We start from the raw sequence: 21,775 nt of genomic DNA on the forward strand, positions 1-21,775 counted from the left end.
TTAAGTACACTCATGTTACTGTTGCAGTGGCACTAAGTACACTCATGTTACTGTTTCAGTCATCACCACCGTCCACCTCAACAACATTTTCATCATCCCAAGCTGAAACTTCATAACCATTAAACAATAATTCCCCAGCCTCCCCCTGTCCCCAGCCCCTGGTAGCGACTATTGTGCTTTCTGTCTCTATTCTAGGGACCTCATATAAGTAGAATTATACACTATTTATCCTCTTGTGTTGGCTTCTTTCACTTAGCATAATGTTTTCAAGGTTCATCCATGTGGCATGTGTCAGAATTTCATTCCATAAGCCCCTCAGTTCGCTCACATTCAAACCTCAAGTCATAATCTTCAGTGTCCTGCCTTCCACTCTATTTCATCCTCCTCTTGACTTCTGAAACACAAATCTGATCTCATTCCTTCTCTGATTCAAATGTCTTAATGTACAAGTCAGGCTATGGCAATTCTTGGCTGAACCCAGCCTGCAGAAGTATTTGATTTGGGCTTCAGTTTTTCCAACATTTAAAAAATCAGGAGATTTCACGTGAAAATCTTGATTTCTGGCCTCGCTTACTGAATTTGATCATCTTGTAACATTTGTTGCATTGCCAAATGGCGACAACTTGAACCTGAGTAACAGCCTCCTCCACCCAGTCTATCCTGCTCAGCCTGTCACAGGGTCTGCAAACATCTGACTTTCAAAGCCATGTCTGAACAGGTCCCTCTGGGTCTACAGAAAGAAGACAAGATTAAACTACCTCCTAAGGCAGCAAGGAGAGGTAAAGGATTAGCTGTCAATTAGTATCAACATGATGCCATCTTCAAAACAGACCTGGACAGAAAAAAGAAACAGGCTGAGAGCCATAGCACATCATTTAGGGAAATTAAAATTATGTACGTATAATAAAACAATTCACATTTTATAAGAACAAATACAAATAAAATGATACATATCAAACATTTTGGAACATTTATGTAGGAAAGGATAGAGAAAGGAAGAGGAGAATCACCCTTATCGCCTTTATTTGTGACAAAGGGGAACATATAAATGAAAACAAATATATGATATCGCTTAAATGTGGAATCTAAAAAAAATGATACAAATGAACTTATGTATAAAACAGAAATAGACCCACAGACGTAGAAAACAAACTTATGGTTACTAAAGGGGGAAGGTGGAGGAGAGATAAATCAGGAGTTTGGAATTAACATATACACAATGCTATATATAAAATAGGTAAACAACAAGAACCTACTATATCGCACAGGAAACTATACTCACTATTTTGTAATAACCTATAAAGGAAGGAATCTGAAAAAGTACATATGCATATAACTGAATCATTTTGCTGTACACCTGAAACTAACACAACATTATAAATCAACTATACTTCAATTACAAACAAACAAACAAAAAAAACAAGCAAGGCCATGCCCAGACCAATGATGACACATAAACTAAGTTCAATGAACTCATTCAGCTATAACTGATATCCAAAAAAAATTGTGTGTGTGTGTGTATATATATATATATATATATATATATATATATATATATACACACCTGTGTATCTTAGCATCTGTGTCAGGACTGGGTCTAAGGCAGATGTTTGATAAATTATTTGGTATTGTGACCATCTTGAACCAGAAGTCTCCTCTTCAATTTCAGGAGACAGTATAGAACAATGGTTAAGTGTATAAACTTTGGAGTAACATGGATCTGTGTTTGGACTGGTTCTGCCCCTTATTATCTGCCTGTCCTTGGGCAATTACTTAACCTCTGTAAATCTCAGTTCCTTATCTGTTAGCTGAGGGAGAAACAATTGATAACAACACTTATATAGAGTTGGCTGAGGTTTACATTAAATAATATACAAGTCCAGTTTCTGCCACGTAGGAAGACCTCAATGAATAGCAGTTATGATGATCAATAATTTATTTGAATATTTTAGTTCAAGTGAATAAAGTAAGGCTTCTACTATTTTATTTGCAAATCACTGCCTGATAGGACATTATAATGTATTATTCATAATGCCTTTCAGTGTCTAAAATATATTTTCACTGGTTTATTTGTGCAGGGGATCTTTGCCAACTGAATCTGGGCTCCTTCTAACTATCTATCTACAGATCGTGTGGCCAAGACTCCTAGAATACCTGCTTCCAGCAATGGCAAAAGAGGCAGCTAGCAAAATCTTACTGATGTACAATTTACAATGCATTTTCTCATTAAATGTATGCATTTAATTGAGGTGTTTAGGCCTTTTACATTTAATGTGATTAGTGATATGACTGGACTTAAATCTAATATCTTGTTGTTTTCTATTTGTCCCATCTGTCTCTCTCCCCTTTTTCTCTTTCTCTCTTTTTTTTTTTTTTGGATTAACTATATTTTATGATTCTATCTTATTTCCCTTTTTGGCTTATTAACTAGAGCTCTTCAATTTGTTATTTTACTGGTTGTTTTAGGGTTTATAGCTTACATCGTTAACTGATTACAGTTCAACCTACAAGTAATATTATATTTGTGTATATGATAAGAACCTTAAAACAGTATTCTTTCATTACTCTTTTCCTGGACTTTATACTATTGTTGCCATTCGTTTTTCTTCTACATATGTTATAAACCTCCAATATATTATTATTTTTGCTCTTAACATCCCATTGTTTTTCAGAGATCTAGGAAATAAGAAAAAACTCTTTTATACGCACATATTTACCTTTCTTAGATCTCTTCATTCCTTTGTGTGAACATGGGTTTCCATCTGCTGTGATATTCCTTTTTCCTGAAAAAGTTCCATTAATATTTCTTGTGGGGTCCAGTGGCTAGGACTCTGAGCTTTCACTGCCATAGGCCTGGGTTCCATCCCTGGTCGGGGAACTAAGATCCCACATGCCCAGAGGCCAAAAAACAAAAAACAAAAAATTAAAGTTGCTGCTACATTCTCATATGGCTTTATTTCTGATGAGAAGTTTACCGTCTTTCTTATTTTTGATTCTCCAAACATAATGTTTCTTTTTCATCTCTGACTGGTTTTAAGCAATTTTTATTTAAAAAAATTTTTCAGACCCCATCACGCAGCTTACGGGATATTAGTTCCCTGACCAGGGATCGAATCTGTGCCCTCTGCAGTGGAAGTGTGGAGTCCTATCCACTGCACTGCTAGGGAATTCCCCCTAAGCGATTTGATTATGATGTGTCTTGCTGTACTTTTTTTTAATGTTTCTTCTGATTTAGGTCTTATCTGTGGGTTTATAGTTTTCATCAAATTTGGACACTTTTCAGCCATTATTTCTTCAAAAATTTTTCATCTCAGACACTGTATTTTTAAACCTCTAGAAGTTTGATTTGGACCTTTTTGGTATCTTCTTGTGTCAACTTACTCAATTTTTTTCTTTACCTTGTTGAACAGGTAACAGTTACAATAGGTTTTTATGCCTTTATTGACTCATTCCATTCTTTGTGTCATTCATGGATGTTGCTATTGAGCAGTTATTCTCATTATGCATATTTTCCTGCATCTTTGCATGCCTGGTCATTTTTTATTTGAATGTCAAACACTATGAATGTTTCCTTGCTGGGAGTTGACTATTTTTGGATTAATATACATATTCTTGAGGCTTTTTTTCCTGGGATATAGTTACCTTCCCTGAAACACTTTAGTACTTTCAAGGATGAGGACAGCATTTAAACATTGTCATGGAGGACAAAAAAGGTAGGCTGCTTTGTCAGAGCAGCGTTTAGTAGGAACTAGTTTTTCCCACTACTGAGGCAATATCTTTCCAGGCATTATTATACCCTACGTCCTTTAATTATCATGGGTTTTTCCACTGTGGCTGGTAGCAACACGAAGTATTCCTAGTTCTTTGTGAGGTTCTGGGATTATTTCCTCTAAGCCTTTCAGGTGACTCTTCCTCAAACTTGAGTAGTTTCCTCATATGCATGCACTGATCTCTTTCCTGAGTCCAGATTCAATTGCCTACTAAAATATCTCCAGTTGTACATATGGCAGGTAACTGGAACTCAACATATCTAAAACATAATTTATCTTCCTCCATAATTCTACTTCTCGTATAGTTCCAGTTTTAGGGAATGACATTTCTATCCATCAAGTTAGCCAGCCTAGGAATATAAGTGCTAGTCTTGAGCCCTTTTTCTCTCTACCTCCTCACCCAATCACCAGGTCCTTAAGTTCTTCCTTCTTGCTATCTCTCTAAACTGTTTTCTACAGATTCAGGTTTTCATCATTTCTCCCTTGAATAATGGAAACAACCAGCCTCTAGCCTCTACATTCACTACTGCCAATCTCATTCACCTTATATCCATGTGTCTTCTTGCTACAAGAGTGGTCTTTTGTACATACGAATATAATCGTATCATTTTCCTTAGTCTCTCAGTAGGTCCTTGATGCCACCAAGATAGTGTCCAAACTTTATGTGATGACTTAAAGCTATCATTTATCTGCCTATCTCAACTTCCACTAATTTATTCACTTATTCTTTCACAAATTTTTTTTTTTTTTTTTTTTTTTTTTTTTTGCGGTATGTGGGCCTCTCACTGTTGTGGCCTCTCCCGTTGCGGAGCACAGGCTCCGGACGCACAGGCCCAGCGGCCATGGCTCACGGGCCCAGCCGCTCCGCGGCATGTGGGATCTTCTCAGACTGGGGCACCAACCCGTTTCCCCTGCATCGGCAGGCGGACTCTCAACCACTGCGCCACCAGGGAAGCCCTCTTTCACAAATTTTTGAGTCTCTATTCCAACACTATACCCTGTGCTAGGCATGGGGATATAAAACAGAAGAAAGCAGTGATGGTCTTCCCCTAGTCTAATGGGGGAGACAGATAATTAAATAAGTGATTACAATTTAGAAGGGTGAATACTTTGATAAGAGAAGTTCAGGGTGTTCCAGGAGCTCAAAGGAGGAGCAGGGAGGTAGTTGGGGAAGATTTCACAGCCGATATGCTGGATGAGGAGGACTCGCCAGGAGAAAGGTGTATGCGTGGAGAGGATGGAGGAAGGCAGAGGGAATGCCATATGAAGACTCAGAAGGAAGAGGAAGTTGGTGTATTTTAGGAATGATGACTGAAAGAGTACAGAGAGGCATGTGGTGAAAGAGGTATGCAGACCCAGACACCCACAGCCCTTATAAATCATGATGAAGAGTTTAGACTTTATTCTGTTGGGAATGGGAGCCACTGAAGGCTCTTAGGCAGAAAGAAGAAGAATCAGATTTCGATTTCCTAAAGCTCTATCTGGCTGTTGTGTAGGGAATGGATTAGAGGTAGCTGATTGGAAGCAGGAAGACTTTTCCAATAATTTAGGTGAAAGGTGATGGTGGCAGTCGAGATAAAATCGAGGGGGGTGGATTTGAACACTTTTTTTAGGGGGTAGAATCAAAACGACTTGGTAATTGATTGGATGTGGGAGGTAAAGGAGAGGCAGTCAACTATGACTTCATCATATGAGCAGCCATACTGTCCTTATTTCTGTTCCTGACACATACCAGCATGTTTTTGCCTTAGGGCTGTGTACTTGGTTCCCTCTGCTAACCCCAGACCTTTACAAGGCTGGCTCCTTCTCTGTATGTAAATCTCAACACATTCAAGTCAGCTCCTTCCCTTCAAATAGCCAATGGCAGCCGCCCTGCCAGCCGTTCTCTATGACATTTTCATGCTTGTTTTTAAAAATCACTTACCACTATTACCTTATTTTATTCTATTCTATCTATTTACTTGAATGTAAACTCCATTAAAGCAGACGTCTTGTCTGTCTTGCTTACCACTAAATCCTATTACTTGAAAAGGGTCTGGCAAATAGAGGGCACTCAGTAAATTGGAAGTTTATCTCTTGCCATTTCTCCTCCTATTCTCTTCTGGCCATAATGAACAAATTACAGTGCTCTAAATATGCCGGGTAGCTTTGCTTGTGCTTTTTCCTCTGAGTAGAATTCCTTTCCCACCCTTTCTTCTCTTTGCTAATTCCTCATTGCTCCTCAAGACTTCGTTTTTATCACATTGCATTACCTTGTCTGTTTTCTCACTGAAGAGAAGCAAGTTGAGGGCATTAAGTATTCCAAACGTCTAGCCAAGGTAGGTAGATAAAGAACAGGCACCAGGTGAATGCTTATGTAGATTGCCGGGGAGCTTGTTAGAAATGCAGAGTCTTGGTCCTCACCCCAGATGGACTGAGAATCTGTACCTAGCAAATTTCCAGGTGATTGGTTTTCACAGTAAAATTTGAGGAGTGCTACTTTAGTGGTGATAATACAAAGCCTACATTTAACTGGGTGGCCTTGTGATCCATAATGGAAGGCAAGTATGGTAAAGAAAAAGGCATGGTTCTGGGAATCCGCCAAACCTGGTTGGATTTTTTTTTTTGATCAGTTACAACACTTAGATGGTTGTTGTGAAATAATAAATAGGAAAGCCCTGGTACATGGTAGATACTTAATAAACCACAGCATCTCTCTCCCCTGGAAGATTCCAAGGCTAGAAACTAGGATATCTGGCCTCTGGATCTGGTATTGTCACCAATTCACTAAATCAAGGAACCATAGAGTTAGAAGGGATCTTCATATAGGTCCCATTTAGCAGCCTTGTGCTATAGAAACTAAGGCTCATAGCTAGACTGGAGATCAAGTTTTCTGAGTTTCATGCTCTGCCACACAGCTTTCTCACTTGTAAAATTAGGAAAATAATGCCCCTCCTAGTTGTTTCACAGATGGCATCTAATCTTTAATAAGTATGCAAGAGCTCTTTAAAAATGCAACGTATAATTATTATTGTTTTTAAAATCTGGACTGTATTATACGTGTTGGGATTTGTAAGATGTCCTTCCATCAGGCAAGTTAGAGTAGACTCATATCTACTAAATTCTTCCTAAATCCACACTTTAAAATATATATATTTATTTATTTTTGGCTGCATTGGGTTGCCGCGCACAGGCTGCCTAGTTGTGGCAGGGTTCGTTGCGCTGTGGCATGTGAGATCTTAGTTCCCTGAACAGGGACCGAGCCTATGTACCCTGCACTGGAAGGCAAATTCTCAACCACTGGACCACCAGGGAAGTCCCCTAAATTCACACTTTTGAGAAACGATAGAGTTTGGAGGAATTGCTGCTATTGTAATTAATAATTACAATAATCAGTTTATCATTAAACCACTTAGCCTCTTTATAATAAGATATCTAAGCCTCAGCAAACTGCTTATTTTAATCAAAATTCCAAAAGAAATAAAAATCTTTTCTATGTAGTTCCTTATAATAAATAGTTGAAGATATTTACTCATATGGGGCACAAAGGAAGTTTAGGAATGTCTCCTCTTTGTGATGATTTTAATCGTGGAGTAAATCAAGCAATAGATTTATGAGAAAAGGAAACGAGTGGGTATTCATAGATCTGGTCTCAGTGAAAATGAGATTATTGCCAAGGCTAAAATAAATAAGAAAGAGGTCCCCTCTCCAAAGGAGTTTACATATATAAATCCCAGGTTGGACCTTTTATTTCAGGGCTTCTGCTACTCTGAATGCTTAGTTCTCTTCTCCCATCGTGTTCGTTTCGACTTCGTGACCCTCTTCCTGAAAGAGAAGGTAGTTTCCACAGGCTCAGAGTAGTGGACTCGTCTGTTCTGGAATGGGGCTGGAAGTTGGGCAGGGTAGAAGAGGTCAACGACCCCACCCCCCAGCCCACTGAACTAACTAGAGGAGAGTCAGGAGGTCTGGGTAGTTGTTCTGCCACTGACCTTGAGTAAGTCAGTTGATACCTGGGCTCACACTATGTAAGGTTATACTAAAGAGCTTCCAGTTGTAAAAATCTGATTTTATAGGTGGCCTAAGCGGAGCAGCTCTAAGCACACCTAGAGGTGAAGGAAAATAGGAAGTGGAAAAAAGAGGAAAAATGGGGAGTAAGAGATATAAGAGGCTGGGAATAGGGGAGAAAAAGGTTATATGTCAGGCTTGATGGTTCGATGCCAAGAAATTGCCGTCCCTGGGGTAGAGACGGGCTGCTGAGGACAGAGATGAAAACAGTTTCATTTCTATTTACTTGATCGTTTTAATCTCAGACAATACTTTGCTGTCAGAGAACACGCCTAATACAGCCGAATTGCATGGCAGCTTGACCTATTCTTAGACATTTTATCCTTAATCGTTAAGTGACCTTGATTTAAACCCATCATTTCTTAGTACCCTTTGGTTACTGAAGTCTCCAATCAAAGAGACCAAGATACTTCTGCATTTTATTGTTCTGCTGTTAGGCTTCATAATAGAAAGACAAGCAACCCTGCAGAAGTAAATGGGAGAGAGCAAAGAACACGACACGGGATCCGGAAGTACGGCATCGCCGGAAGCGGCGCGGGTGGGCCCAGAGGATGGACTGCATTTCCCAGGCTCAGTCGCCACGCGGCCCCGCCCCCTCCGCCGCCGCGGCCCCGCCCCCTCCGCCCAGGCGGCTGGACTCTGCACCCGCCCGACTTCCCAGCGGCCCCGTGCGGCCCGGGCATGCCCAGTGTGGGCGCAGCGGCCCCGGCCCTGGGAGCGCCCTGGCGGGAGCGGGTGGCCGGGCGCGGAGGGGTGCGGAGGGGCGTGGAGGAGCCGAGCGGGCCAGCGGTGGGCCAGGGGCCGGGCCGGAGCCGGAGCCGCGGGGGCAAAGCTGCCGGGTAGGTGCAGTTCTGCCGAGCCAGGCCCTGGCGCCGCGCAGCCTGCGTGCGCGGCAGGGGCCCCGGTGGCTGGGGCGGCGAGGGCGTGTGAGGGCAGCAGGGCCCGAGCGCGGGGTTGGGAGGTGCGGGCGGGGGCTGCGCGCGGGGACGCCTGGCGGGAAGGTGCTGCGGCGGCGGGGCAGGGCCGGGGCGCGGGGCGCGGGACGCAGCCCGGAGTCGCGGGCGAGCCTCTGCCCAGGTGCGGCGCGGCTGTCTTTAGCTCCCCGCGTGACGGGATGTGAGCGTGCCCCGCGCCTCGTGCACGGCTGTGGTTGCGGAGGGAGACCAGCTTCCAGTCGGGTTTGCCAAGGAGCTGGGGGGAAACGGGTCCGAAGGGACCTGTGGGCTCTGAGCATCCGGGGAGCCCGGTGGGATGTGAGGATGCTTACCTTTGGTGAAACTGGAGTGGGATGTGACAGCCTCCTGCTTTCCGGACTTGGGTTTCTGGGTTTAGTGACTTAGAAATGAAAGTACAGGACCGTGCCTCAGTAGATGCTTAATAAGTTCTCATGACTGTTTAGGAATTTAATGGCCAGTTGTATTTACAGGCTTACGAGACATTTTGTCCATGGGGTGCTCTGGTTAAACAAAAATCCTCATCGCAAAGCTTGCGTAAAAAGCCCCGACTGAGGGTTCAGACACCGGGGTTTTGAAGTTCGCTGTAGCCTTCACGTGCTGTAATCTTGGGCGAGCCATTTAACTTCGGAGATTCCGTTCCTCCGTCTGTGAAATGCTGTGAACCAGATGCATCTCACTTACGTCCACCACAGTTGGAGGGTTCCCTCCGTGTTATACAGTCTCTGGTCTCAAATCGTGGCAGGTTGCTTTTCTCCATGCCTGAGCTTTTCGTCAAACCGGATCATATTTCTGGATATTCCGGATAATTCAAATAGGATCTGCATATAAAATTGAAGTGACTTGTCCTTCACAGGCCACTGTTGGTCAGTAGGTAACCTGCCACTTGCTACTTGCAGAAGCCAGTTGTTAATGGCCATGGTTCAGGTAACACAGCTCCTCTCCTTGGATTAGGACCCGCATGCTTCCAGCTGTATCAGCACCTTGTGAGACACCCAGACTAAGTAATCGGCTTCCTTAAACTCCCAGACTAGCTCATTCTGTAGTGGGATTATGTTTATGTAGAAGTGAAGTTTTTTTATTGTCATGTTACTGCACTTTGTACTCAAAACCTATGAAACATTTTAATACTCTTAATTCATAGATGAGGAAGTAGATGGTTAAAAGTGAATCCATGATAACCTTTAGAAACTAGTGTCTTCCGTATCATCATTGAGCATTAACTATTCACCTGTCACTGAGTATCCTATCACTCAGGTGTTTTTTGTTTGTTTTTAAGTGGGAGCATTAACAAAAGTTTCTTACCCTAGAAACTTCTCTACCTGAATTGAGTGCATCTGTGTAGGATTTGACCCAAGGAGAAGATGGTACATACAGTGTTGTGCAAGTTGCCTTCCCTCTGCTGTATTCCCTGCTCTTCCTGTTCTGGGTAGCAGTAGTCCAGTTGGGTCAATAAGGTACAGTTTGGTGAAGTGGTCATTAGGGAAAGTGTGCTTAGGTTTTGAAATTCGAGGTGTATAGAAGCTGCCTGTGAGATTGTCATTCTGGTCTATCTCTTAAATTAAGAATACCCTAGATGGGTTTAGTCAGGTTTGAGAATTTTAAAATCCCAAGTCCTTAATTAACTTTTTGAAAATGGGTTTTCCATTCACCTTAGACATTACGTGGGAGCGTAGTATTTTAAAAATTCTTATCCACGTGAACTTCCAAGTTACTATTTTATGAAGCTAGATTTCTCATGCACCTAAGAAATAAATGAAATGGGAAAGCTGTAGTGTGTTAAAGAATGTTTTTACACGTGGACTTAACCTTTTTTTGGCCTAGTTTAAAATTCATTGTTTCCTGCATGCTTGTTAAAATGGTACATATATGTATACATTTAAAGTTGGAAAACAGGGAAGGCATATTTGGGGGTCTTGGTGGGAAATTTCACATCATACTTTGAACTTATCTGTGTGCCGGAGGGGCCCTGTGTATGAAGTGCGTATTTAGTAATTTTTGTTAGAACTTTCATTTTGCTCCTGTATTTGTATTCAAGTAACATCAAGCACAAATATTGCTTAGGAGGATATTGAAGTGTAATTATCACCCATCTCATGATGTCAAATCTCAAAAGTACTTGGGACGTGTAGGAGGGATAGTTAGAGACATCAAGGCCCAGAGAAGAGATTACTAGTCCATGTAAAAGTGAAAGGGTGGTAAGTGATTTAAAACTTTATTGATTTCAGGTTTTTCAGTAGTTACAGGTATAACCTCACGTAGTTAACTGTGCTGGTATCTACCTAAGTGCTAGAATCTACTGCAATCCTGTTCGAGAAGTATGTGGAAAACGTCATCGTGTAGAAATGTACATGAAGTAACTTGAAGATAAATATTTTTCCCCGCTTATGCTCCCTCTGTTTCCAGGTGCTTCATGATGAGACATTTGGGGACACTTCTCTCTCCTTTGTGTAGTTGATAGTTGGGGCGGTGAAGAGATGGCTGACAGTGTCAAAACCTTTCTGCAGGACCTTGCCAGGGTGAGTACGTCAAGTCATCTTTTGACCCTTTTGCTGCAGGAACTGACTAGAAAATCCTTTAGGTATTTTTGAAATTTTTATTATATTTGTTGGATTCTTCACCTACCAGTTTTCATTCTAATCCACACTACTCGAGGGAGAGGGATTATCCTGCATCTCGCAAAAGCTTGGGAGAACTGTCTAGTGAGTGTCTGTAGTATTGAAACCCTGTTCAGCTTGGCCCCGGACCCTCTTTTTTTTTTTGATAAACTTTATTTATCAATATATATATATTTTTGGCCATGCTGCATGGCTTGTGGGATCTAGTTCCCCGACCAGGGATTGAACCCGGCCCTTGGCAGTGAGAGCGTGGAGTCCTTACCACTGCACCGCCAGGGAATTCCCTAAACTTTATTTTGGAATAATTTTAGAGTTGCAGGGCTGTACAGAGAACTCCCCTATATCCTTCACCAGGTTCTCCTAATGTTAACATCATATGTAACCATGGTATATTGTTGAAGACCAAGCAGTGAACATTGGTGCAGTGCTATTACCTAAACTACTTTGTCCGGATCTACATTATAGGACCTGTCTTATTCTCCCATTCTACAAGGCAGAGATGATGATGCTCTAGAAAAATGTCCTATAGAGATCTGTTTAGGATGTAGTCACGCACATGATCAGTAGCCTAACATTCCATTATAGTGGCTGTCTGAGGTCTAATGCCCTAGTTGCAGCCCCTGTAGCTCTATTCCCAGGAGCAGGAGAGAGGCCAGTTCTGACGGGGAGTGGGAGTGTTTAAAAGTTTATTATCTTTGAATCAAAGAGGGGGGAACTGAAGGAATATCTTAGAAGGGCCAAACAGGATTCATGTGATCTTCTTTTAATACGTCACATCCTTTTGTGCGATAAAATTCCAACCCTGGATCAGTTATACAACGTGAACTTTGTGTGTCTGTCTGCCCCACTAGACTGAGTGTCTCAGAGGTGGGCATGCTGTCATCATCCTAGCACATACTAGGCCCTAAGCCATTTGAACTGGACTATCTTAATTTTAAACTGTTTGTAGAAGATTTAGAAGTTAAAAAGCAAAATAAGATTAAACATTACTCGTAGATAAAAGACCAGGTGCATGCTGCCCATTTATGCGCCTCTCGGCAGGTACTTCATAAACTTGTCCATTTCTCTGTATCCTGACACTTTTCTCTAAAACTTGTTTTTGCTCATAACAATAGGTGAAAATGCCATTCTTAAATCCAGGTTGGCCATTGCTTCCAGAATGCCTTTTTCTGCTGCTGCTTTTTTTTTTTTTTTTTTTTTTTTTTGGCTGCATGGCATGTGGGACCTTAGTTCCCTGACCAGGGATCGAACCCGCGCCCCCTGCATTGGAAGTGCGGAGTCTTAACCACTGGACCACCAGGGAAGTCCCCTTTTTTCTGCTTCTTGATGAAGTTGAATACCCTAGTCCTTCCCACTCTACTTTGGACATAAATCTGTTGTGGTACTTACTAAACTATAAATTTTTATTTCTTTATTTTTTTCTTTTGGTTTACTTGTGTACTTTTCCTGCTGAGTTATAAGTTTCCTGAGCATTTCCACATGTTGTCTAGCTCGTTGAAGATGCTCAATATGGGAGTGGGTGGATGAATGAGTGCAGTCCTTTGAACTGGGTAATAGGCAGTTCTGATGTTTGTAGTAATAACAGTAACCTTTCTGCCATTGGGGCTCTTCCAGTCATTGGCAAGTGCCCCCATCAGTGACTTAGAGACTTAACAACCCTCTTCCTCAGCATACACTGTTTAAAGACATTCTCCTCCAGCTACACTACAATGTTGTTTCTGTCTTATGTGGCGTGCTCTTATCCTACGGCTTTTCACACTTTTACAGTGATTATTTCTTTGTGTCTTCCATTAGCCTTGGTCCAGCCCTGGTCTTTTCTTGAGACCAGTGTTTAATCTACCCTAGTATTGCTAGTTTAGTACAGGATGTAGATCATACTTGTAGACATTAGATTGATATTGGAAGAGTAGAGAGGAGGGCAATAACTTGGCTTTATAGTATCGGTAAGTGTTAGAGGGAGTAGAAAACCACTATTTTGCAACCATGTTATTCAGGATTGGTTTGGGCAAGAATTGTTAATTGATGCTAAATCTAGGGGAGAGGACTTGATGAGCAGGATATTTGCCTGGTCTCAGAAATGTCTGCCCACAGATTACTTACTAGTTGCAAGGAGAAAAATTTGCAGCCATACAATGGAGCTGGGTAACACCTTGACTGAATATGTAAAATTGACATCACCAGCAAGGTGAGACAGACATCACATGCCTCTGGATGTAATACCTGGAAGGGCACACCATCACTTATGTGATATTCCTGTCAAAAATATGTAACCTGGGACCTAATCATGAGAACACAAACCTAAATTGAGGGCATCCCGTAAAATAACTGACCTGTATACTTCATAAAGGAAGACACGCTAAGGAGCTGTTCCTGATTAAAGGAGACTGAAGAGAGATGAGAGCTAAATGCAACATGTGATTCTGAACTGATGTCTGATACTTGAGGGGTAAAAATGCTATAGAGGGCATTACTGAGACAAATGGGGAAATTGGAATATGGACTGTAAACTATTTCAATATTTAATTTCTTTAATAGATAACTATATATATTTCCTAAGAACAATATTGTTCTTAAGAAATATACACTGGACAATTAAAAGTAAAGAGGCATGACACAGCAACCTACTCAAATGATCTAAAAAAATGTGTATATATATATATATAAACAAGAATAAATAACAGTGTGGCAAAATAGCTGGTGAATCCTGAGAAAGGGTATTAGGGAGTTCTCCGTTCTTGTAGTTCTTCTGTAAATTGGGAATTATTTCAAAATAGAAAAATATCAAGGGTCCCCTAAGCTTTGTAGCAAACTAAGTACCATGATTTCCACTGTTATTTCATCACTTTCCTGTATATAACTTTGGAAAGTCTTCTGATCCAAAATCTTCCCTCTTTAAAAATAACACTCTTGTGTATAGGGAATCAAAGACTCCATCTGGGGAATTTGTACCATCTCAAAGCTAGATGCTCGAATTCAACAAAAGAGAGAGGAGCAGCGTCGAAGAAGGGCAAGCAGTGTCCTGGCTCAGAGGAGAGCCCAGAGTATAGAGAGGAAGCAAGAGAGGTAAGGAGTGGAGGCTGATGTCAGAAAACATCTGGATTCCCTTCTGTGGGCACTTTAGGAAGTGATTAAACTTAGTATAGAATTCAGACACTACATAGTGACTTGGAGTTTCAATACCCCATTATTTGTCTTCTGTACTTTCTCCCCCAAAAAAGTTACAGGTGATTTCCCCCCACTCCCCTCACATTGAATTAAACTGGTGTCTAGCAGTAATCCTTGTTCAAAATGTCGTGGTGTTTAAAAGAAATCAGGATGGTGAATAGAAAACCATAAAAAAATTACTTGGATTGGTGGACACTTCTAGGAGTGCCTGTGTGGATTTTGATAGAAGAACCTCAGACATAACCTCTACTAGTCTCCAGTCTTGGATTTTAGAAAAGATAGATTTTTGTGTGTTTGTTTTTTTAAGAAAAACTGCTTCTCTTGAAATATTTTTAGCCTTTTCTTATTGACATTAGGAGAGAACATTGGGAGAACAATAGGTGCTGGAAAAATAATATGCCAACAAAAGATATTAAAAAGGAGAGCTACTGAATGACACTATGGAAATAGCCTGTATGCCTTTTAAGCTAAATACATGTGGTCTTTTCCAGTGAACCACGTATTGTTAGTAGAATTTTTCAGTGCTGCGCTTGGAATGGTGGAGTATTCTGGGTAAGTTCTTTTTTGTCAAATTCCAGGTGCCTTATAAGCCTCTTTATTCAGATTATTTTGGTGTTTATGGTTCTCAACTGTCTTCTTGAAACTGAGACAGGTAGCTTTCACCTGCTAATACATGCTTAAGGCCATGACTGAGGATTCTGTGCACCTTCACTCATTTTATTCCCACTCAGAGAAAACTTGTATGTAAATGTCAGGAATAGATAGCCCTGAATATACACTTTTTTCTTAAATGACTTATTCACAAGTTTTAATGTTAATAGGTAACAATTTCTTGTGACATTGTCTGGACATTTTGGTTAAGAGCAACTGTGGGGGCTCAGAGGGGAAAGAGATGGGTATGGGCAAGGTTCTCCCTTTGTCTGGTCATAGCAATGTCCTCGAATTGATTACTATTGAAACTCATACCAGAAGGTTGCCTACAGCTGACTGAGAACCAACACAGGCTTAAGTGAAATTTGAGTACTTTGAGGAACAAATAGTTAAGTATTTTCTTGGACTGGAAATTCAGTATAATTCAACTTGTTAATCTAAACATTTCACAGATGTTTTTAGGTGTTAGCTTTAATTAATAAAATATGACTGTGTACTTAGTATATGCCTGTAGTTTGGCGTGACTACTAATTGAAATGTTCTTCTAGTCCCCCAGAAGTTTTACTGTTTTCATAGGCAGTGTCAGGTTTGTACTCCTCAGCTGGAGAATTGGGAAATACAACTGAGTCCAATTTTGGTGCCACTTCAGGGCTCCTAATTTGTAAAAGGCACTTTACATCTGGAAAATAATGACACTGAAACTTGGAACTCCTGTTTTAAAGAAGGGCTTTTAATGTTTACCTTATTTCCTCTCTCCTTTAGTTCAGTCTCCTTTTGTTTTATCGAGTGTTTATTCCCGTGCTTCAGTCAGTAACGGCCCAAATTATTGGTAAGTATGTCCATTGCCGAGGTGGGAGGTGTTTCCCTGTGTCTCCCTCAGTCTGTTGAACACTTCCTCTGTACCTGCAGCTTTAGATGTTTTTAACTCAAATCTCTCAACAACCCTTTGGGTATTGTTACAGATAGCATTTTATAGATGAGGAAATGGAAATTGGTTACCCAGGTTAAACCATTAGTAAGTGGCATAGCTGGGATTTGAACCGGGGTGGTTTCCTGCATACAGTGTACTGCTGCTCACTGATGTATCAGTCACCACCCGGTAAGCAGGTTTGTCTCAAGGTAGGCAGCACATCTCCATGGCTACTCTGAATTGGAGTTGTGGCCAGAATTTGGTGTGTCTGTGAAGAATAAGACTCTCTGAAATAGGTGCAGTGATGTGCTGGCAGGAAACAAAGATGTATGTGTGTGGAGTAGGGGTTGCATATTTGGTCTTCTGGTTTTCCATTTCTCCAGTTAAACTAATAAGCCTTTCCGCCTTCCTTAGGTGATCCGTCACTACATGGGGATGTTTGGTCGTGGCTCGAGTTTTTCCTCACGTCAATTTTCAGTGCTCTTTGGGTGCTCCCCCTGTTTGTGCTTAGCAAAGTTGTGAATGCAATTTGGTTTCAGGTAGGTCCACGGCAGAATGGAGTCTGGGTTTTATGGCATAATGGATCGCCAGGTGGCAGGTTTCAGCCTGCGAAGTTAGTGGCCATGTAGGGAGCGATTTCACCGCCTTAACTTTTCTTGGTCAAGCAGCCAGTGGGTGATCTCTGTGCTCTTGTAAAATGGAATTATCCTCTCAGGTCTCCAGAGCATCTCATGGCCAGATATCCAGGGGCTTTTCTCCCCTGGCAGGTCTCATGGCAGATCAGTGGCCTTAGCTTTGGGGCTGGATATTGAGGCCATTTAATTAATGTTTTGGTGAGCTCCTTTCTCTCTTACAGGATATAGCCGACCTGGCCTTCGAGGTATCAGGGAGGAAGCCTCACCCATTCCCTAGTGTCAGCAAAATAATTGCTGACATGCTCTTCAACCTTTTGCTGCAGGCTCTTTTCCTCCTCCAGGTGAGACTGGCCTTCTGGGCACATGGAGCAGATTAAGAAAAGTAGATTCACTAGAGGGAGCTTCACAGAGATAGGGTGTCACATTTATACTCAACAGATATGTTTATGGGAGGCAATGATTTGTAAATCATTTTTTCACATAAACTAGAGACTTAAAATCATAAAATGGTAAAGAAACATGAATTTGCCTGCTCCCCCCTGCCACCCTGAGCATTCTTCACTCTCCTGCTATTTAGAAACTTGAGAAGCAACTATCAGGCTATCTAGGTAGAGAGTGATGTCTCAGAGTGGCAGGTGAACAGTGTCAGGTCTCTGAAGGTTTGGAATTAAGATTTTCCATACTTGTTCTTCAGGGGATGTTTGTGAGTCTCTTTCCCATCCATCTTGTTGGTCAGCTGGTTAGTCTCCTGCATATGTCTCTTCTCTACTCACTATACTGCTTCGAATATCGTTGGTTCAATAAAGGTAAGCCTGTCTAAAGAAACTCAACTTGGACGCCCAATTTGGAAATGGTGCTGCTAAGTAGACTTCTTAAATTCTTCAATACTTAGGCCCTTGGCAAACCGTCTTTGGAATGAAGCAGCCTTTTTGGCAAGAGGGGACTCACATTTGGCTCGGGGGGTTAACCCTTAACTTTGTTGCTGGGGAATGTAGCAGTGTAGCATCCTCCTTATGGAGCTTAATGCCACATAGCTCTGACAGCCATAAGGTGGCATAAATGAGCACAAATTATTTTGAATTAGAGAAATCAATTTGACGTTGGTGCATACAGATTATTTTGGGGGGATATTTTGAAAGTCCTTGGCATATTTGGGTGTGGTTGGTTGAAAGGGGTTAATTGATTCCTAGAGGATAGCTGCCTTGTCTTGATTCTTGCCTTGTTCAAGACTAATACTGACAAAGGGTTCTGGTGTTGTGATTCAGAATTCACTTAGCCTGCCAGCTTTGAAACTGTGATTGTTCAATTGTAAAAGCTCCGCGTAGAAGCTTTATCAGATTTGGACAATTCTTTTATATGCTTCAGTTGTATTCTAAATGGCAGGTCTGTACCTACAACTCAAACCTCAAATAAACTGTCTACCATATTTAGTCATTTGACTAAAAGGAAATATGCAGCCTAATTGTATTGGCTCCTTGTTTTAGGAATTGAAATGCACCAGCGATTGTCAAACATAGAAAGGAATTGGCCTTACTACTTCGGATTTGGTCTGCCCTTGGCTTTCCTCACAGCAATGCAGTCCTCCTACATTGTCAGGTAATTTGACTGTAGGGACTTGAAGGGGACTGGTAAAAGTACTCCGTGTAGGGAACACCTTCTGTATGCCTGGTTCTGTGCTAGGCATTCCGCATTCTTGCTTGGCCATCAGGAGGTCTGTAGGATTTTTTCTCCCTGACAGATAGTCATAGACATTTGTCAGTTAGCACTTTTTTTTTTTTTTTTGCCCCATTTTGCGGCATACTTAGTTCCCCAACCAGGGATCGAACCCGTGCCCCCAGCAGTGGAAGCACGGAGTCCTAACCACTGGACCGCCAGGGAATTCTCAGCATTAAAATATAGTCTGCATGATCATATATGCCATATTCTTTCTTCTGTTTTGCTTCCTGGAACAATGTTAAACATAGCCAGCGCTTAGAAAAATCCTTTTTTTTTTTAAAAAAAAGATGTGTTTGATACCTGAAGGGTCCATCAAGCCATGATATTTAGCACTGGAGGCAAAGAACTTTGGGCTTCTAATGTCTTCAAAGTCATGGATGTTTTGAAGGTGACTAATTATTTCTTTTCTTTTTTTTTTTTAAACAGTGGCTGCCTATTCTCTATCCTCTTTCCTTTATTCATTATCAGCGCCAATGAAGCAAAGACCCCTGGCAAAGCGTAGTAAGTATTAGCCAGTATTAGCTAAAATGTGTTAAGTTTTTTTGGTCTAAAGTGTTGGGGCCATAACACTGCAATTATGTGAATGAGACATTTTTGTTAAGGTTTTTAAAAAATAACCTTACATTGCAGGAAACTATTAATCTACAGTTCAATGAGAGAAACACTTCTGGGATGTATCCCAAAATTTCCCCCATGCATATGTGCACATATGTGTTTCAGAAATTGCTGCTATTATACATATTCTTAAAATGTAACAGTTCACCGAATAAGGAACTTACACCTGTAGTTGAGCTCATTTTGTAAGAATGGCCAACTTTTTAAAAATAGTGGGCCATGTGTCTGGCTACAGGAGTTTATTGATAATGACAGTAAAACAAAGTATTTTAAAATGAATCTTCAGTAACACTAGCACTCTGAAAGTTTTATCACTTCAGAGAAAAGCCTAATCTTTTGATCAATTTTGGTTAAGTCATTGAGGATACACTTATCAGAAATTTCCAATCTGCTTTGGGTTCTTGCATGTTCTTGCTATCCAGTAAATGCTAAGTGTGTATCTTAACGTAACTAACATTCTCTTGAAGCTCTCCTGAAAATGAAATACACGTAGCATATGATATCTTCAGACGTAGCTTGAAGCTTGTACCCTAGAAAGGTACTTCTTGAATCAGAATTAATCTAAAATAGAACTTTACTTCCTCTAAGCCCCGACACTGCACATGGTGACACGACTGCACTCCTGACAGGACCCAGTGCATTCTTTAGTTGCTGCCTGTTTAATCTGTGTGCTAACCTCTGTACTTGCTTGATCAAATTTCTGGTGTCTTGTTTTCCCCTGTATCATTTTAAATTGAAAGTAGTCAAGTAAGTTGTCAAATAATTAAAACAATTTTGCTCAACTGGGGGCGTCTAACAGGTTGGGTCTCTTTTGCCTTTTAGCCTTTTCCAATTGCGCCTCTTCTCCTTGGTGGTTTTCTTAAGCAACAGACTCTTCCACAAGACGGTCTACCTGCAGTCTGCCCTGAGTAGTTCAACTTCTGCAGAGAAGTTCCCCTCACCACACCCATCTCCTGCCAAACTGAAGGCTGCTGAGGGCCACTGAGTCGCCTGCCACCCAGAGGGGATGGGTGGGATTGGAAGGATGCCGCATCAGCTCTTTTTCTTGTTCACCTCCCTGACCAGGGAAGGCAGGACCCACTCTGCCAAGGGCCCTGTGCATATTCCCTTCTCTCTGAGGAATCGGATTTTTGTCTCTGGTGCACATAAGGTAGAATCGTCCTGACACCAGTATGGATTTTAAACACCGGTGAGTCTGAAAGGACCACAGGTTTTTCTGCAGCTCTTTTCTAGCATTTGCCAGCCCCCGTGCCTGGACTGAGTTGAATACTTTTTCTCCCTGTGCCATTTATCCTCCCACCTCCCCTTCCTGCCTTCCACCGCCCTTGGATGAATGGATTTTTGTAATTCTAGTTGTTGTATTTCGTGGACCTGTTGTTTTGGTTTTTCTGTGAAGCACATATATTGGACGTGGGAAGTAAAGGAGACTCTGCTGCTCCTGGTCACTCCCGTTATAGCCATCACTGTCTTGTTTCTTGTAACTCAGGCTAGATTTGGTCTCTTGCTCCACTGCAGAAAAAACAAGCCTGAAGAGATGGGACAGGAGGAAAGACCTCACAGCCAGATCTGCTGGGTTTTGAGGAGTGGTTTTCTTTCTTCCCCTTGAAGGGGAAAAAGCTGTTTTCACTGGTACGTTTAAAGCTCCCCCAGCTATAGGGAGCCACCAATTTTGGACAAGTGCCACTGCAACACAGAATGCTCAGAGAACCTGAACTTTTAAACTCTGGAGGTCTGAACTTTATTGTTGGCCACTGCTGGGTCTGTCTGGTATTTCAAAGGAATATTGGGTGCTGCAAATAGGAACTGAAGGGGTAAACTTATTAAACCCATTAAACCTGTGATTGGTTGGTGTTTTCCTGTCATTTTAAAGAGACTAAATATGGGGGGAGGGGCAGGTGTCAAAGCACTTGCACAGTTTTAAGACGTCACAAACGTGAGCTTGTTTCCCACAAATGTGTAATGGTTGAAATGTACAAGTCGTCACTTCAAGAAACGTATGCATGGAACCCAGGACTTTGTCTTGGATAATTTGGGAGATTAGTTCTGAAAAATGTTCCCTGAAGAAGTTTGGGTTATGTGATTGTAATCATGTTAACATCTTGTGAAAGAATTTGGGATTGAGTTGTTTTAAAGTCTATATGTGCATCTGTCCTGTGTACTCATGAAGGAAGAGAGGGCCTTCTAGACTTCAAGAATTGAACATTCGCGTTAGGGAACAGATTAGACATTTGGTTAACAGAAACCTTTACTATGTACAGGACAAAATAAGGATTTAAAAATCATTGCCAGCAGATGTGAACCAAGTTTGAATACAGAAGGTTTTAAAATAGTGGGTATTTTGGAAGTAGGTGTTCCCAGCTCGTGAACAAAAAATTGTAAAAGACAGTTTAAGATTTATTTTCAATATCCCTCTGGTCATTTGACAGTAGTATCGCAGAGAACTACTTTCAGGTTGCCGAGGGGGTGGTTGAAGAAGACCTCAGTATTTCATCAGCTTGCAACTGATCAGCGACTGCCTTACTTAAGATTGGTTGTTGTAGTTTTTAAAATGAGATTAAAATGGCCACATCTTTGCTGCCTGAAATTTGTATTTGTGTCAGCTAAGCTGGTCTTAGAAGGGTGAGGGAAGTTGAGTTGAGGAAGGCAAGTGATATTATCCAGCACTGTGCCTGGCTAGAAAATGCTTTAAGTCACTGGA

At 41.4% G+C, this 21,775-nt stretch overlaps 1 protein-coding gene across 1 annotated transcript; it reads left to right on the plus strand.

Annotated features, from left to right (window-relative positions):
• Positions 1–8,482: 8,482 nt before the first annotated feature.
• On the plus strand, positions 8,483–20,918 carry EI24 (EI24 autophagy associated transmembrane protein). Its single transcript, XM_060104165.1, has 11 exons — positions 8,483–8,653; positions 11,174–11,286; positions 14,303–14,448; positions 15,042–15,102; positions 15,964–16,030; positions 16,526–16,650; positions 16,968–17,087; positions 17,441–17,552; positions 18,231–18,342; positions 18,889–18,963; positions 19,900–20,918. Exons 2-11 carry the CDS (start codon positions 11,245–11,247, stop codon positions 20,060–20,062), a joined length of 1,023 nt encoding a protein of 340 aa, XP_059960148.1. The 5' UTR covers positions 8,483–8,653; positions 11,174–11,244; the 3' UTR covers positions 20,063–20,918.
• The last annotated feature ends 857 nt before the right edge of the window (positions 20,919–21,775 follow it).

The sequence above is a fragment of the Mesoplodon densirostris genome, chromosome 7, assembly GCF_025265405.1.
Source record: "Mesoplodon densirostris isolate mMesDen1 chromosome 7, mMesDen1 primary haplotype, whole genome shotgun sequence".
Lineage (NCBI taxonomy): Eukaryota > Metazoa > Chordata > Mammalia > Artiodactyla > Ziphiidae > Mesoplodon > Mesoplodon densirostris.

What these genes read in the sequence shown, in the direction of transcription:
- EI24 (XM_060104165.1), top strand. Translation starts at nt 11,245, where the DNA reads ATGGCTGACAGTGTCAAAACCTTTCTGCAGGACCTTGCCAGG. An exon ending in ATAGAGAGGAAGCAAGAGAG is followed by an intron (nt 14,449 to 15,041) that starts GTAAGGAGTGGA and finishes GGTCTTTTCCAG; the next exon opens with TGAACCACGTATTGTTAGTA. An exon ending in AAGACCCCTGGCAAAGCGTA is followed by an intron (nt 18,964 to 19,899) that starts GTAAGTATTAGC and finishes TTTGCCTTTTAG; the next exon opens with CCTTTTCCAATTGCGCCTCT.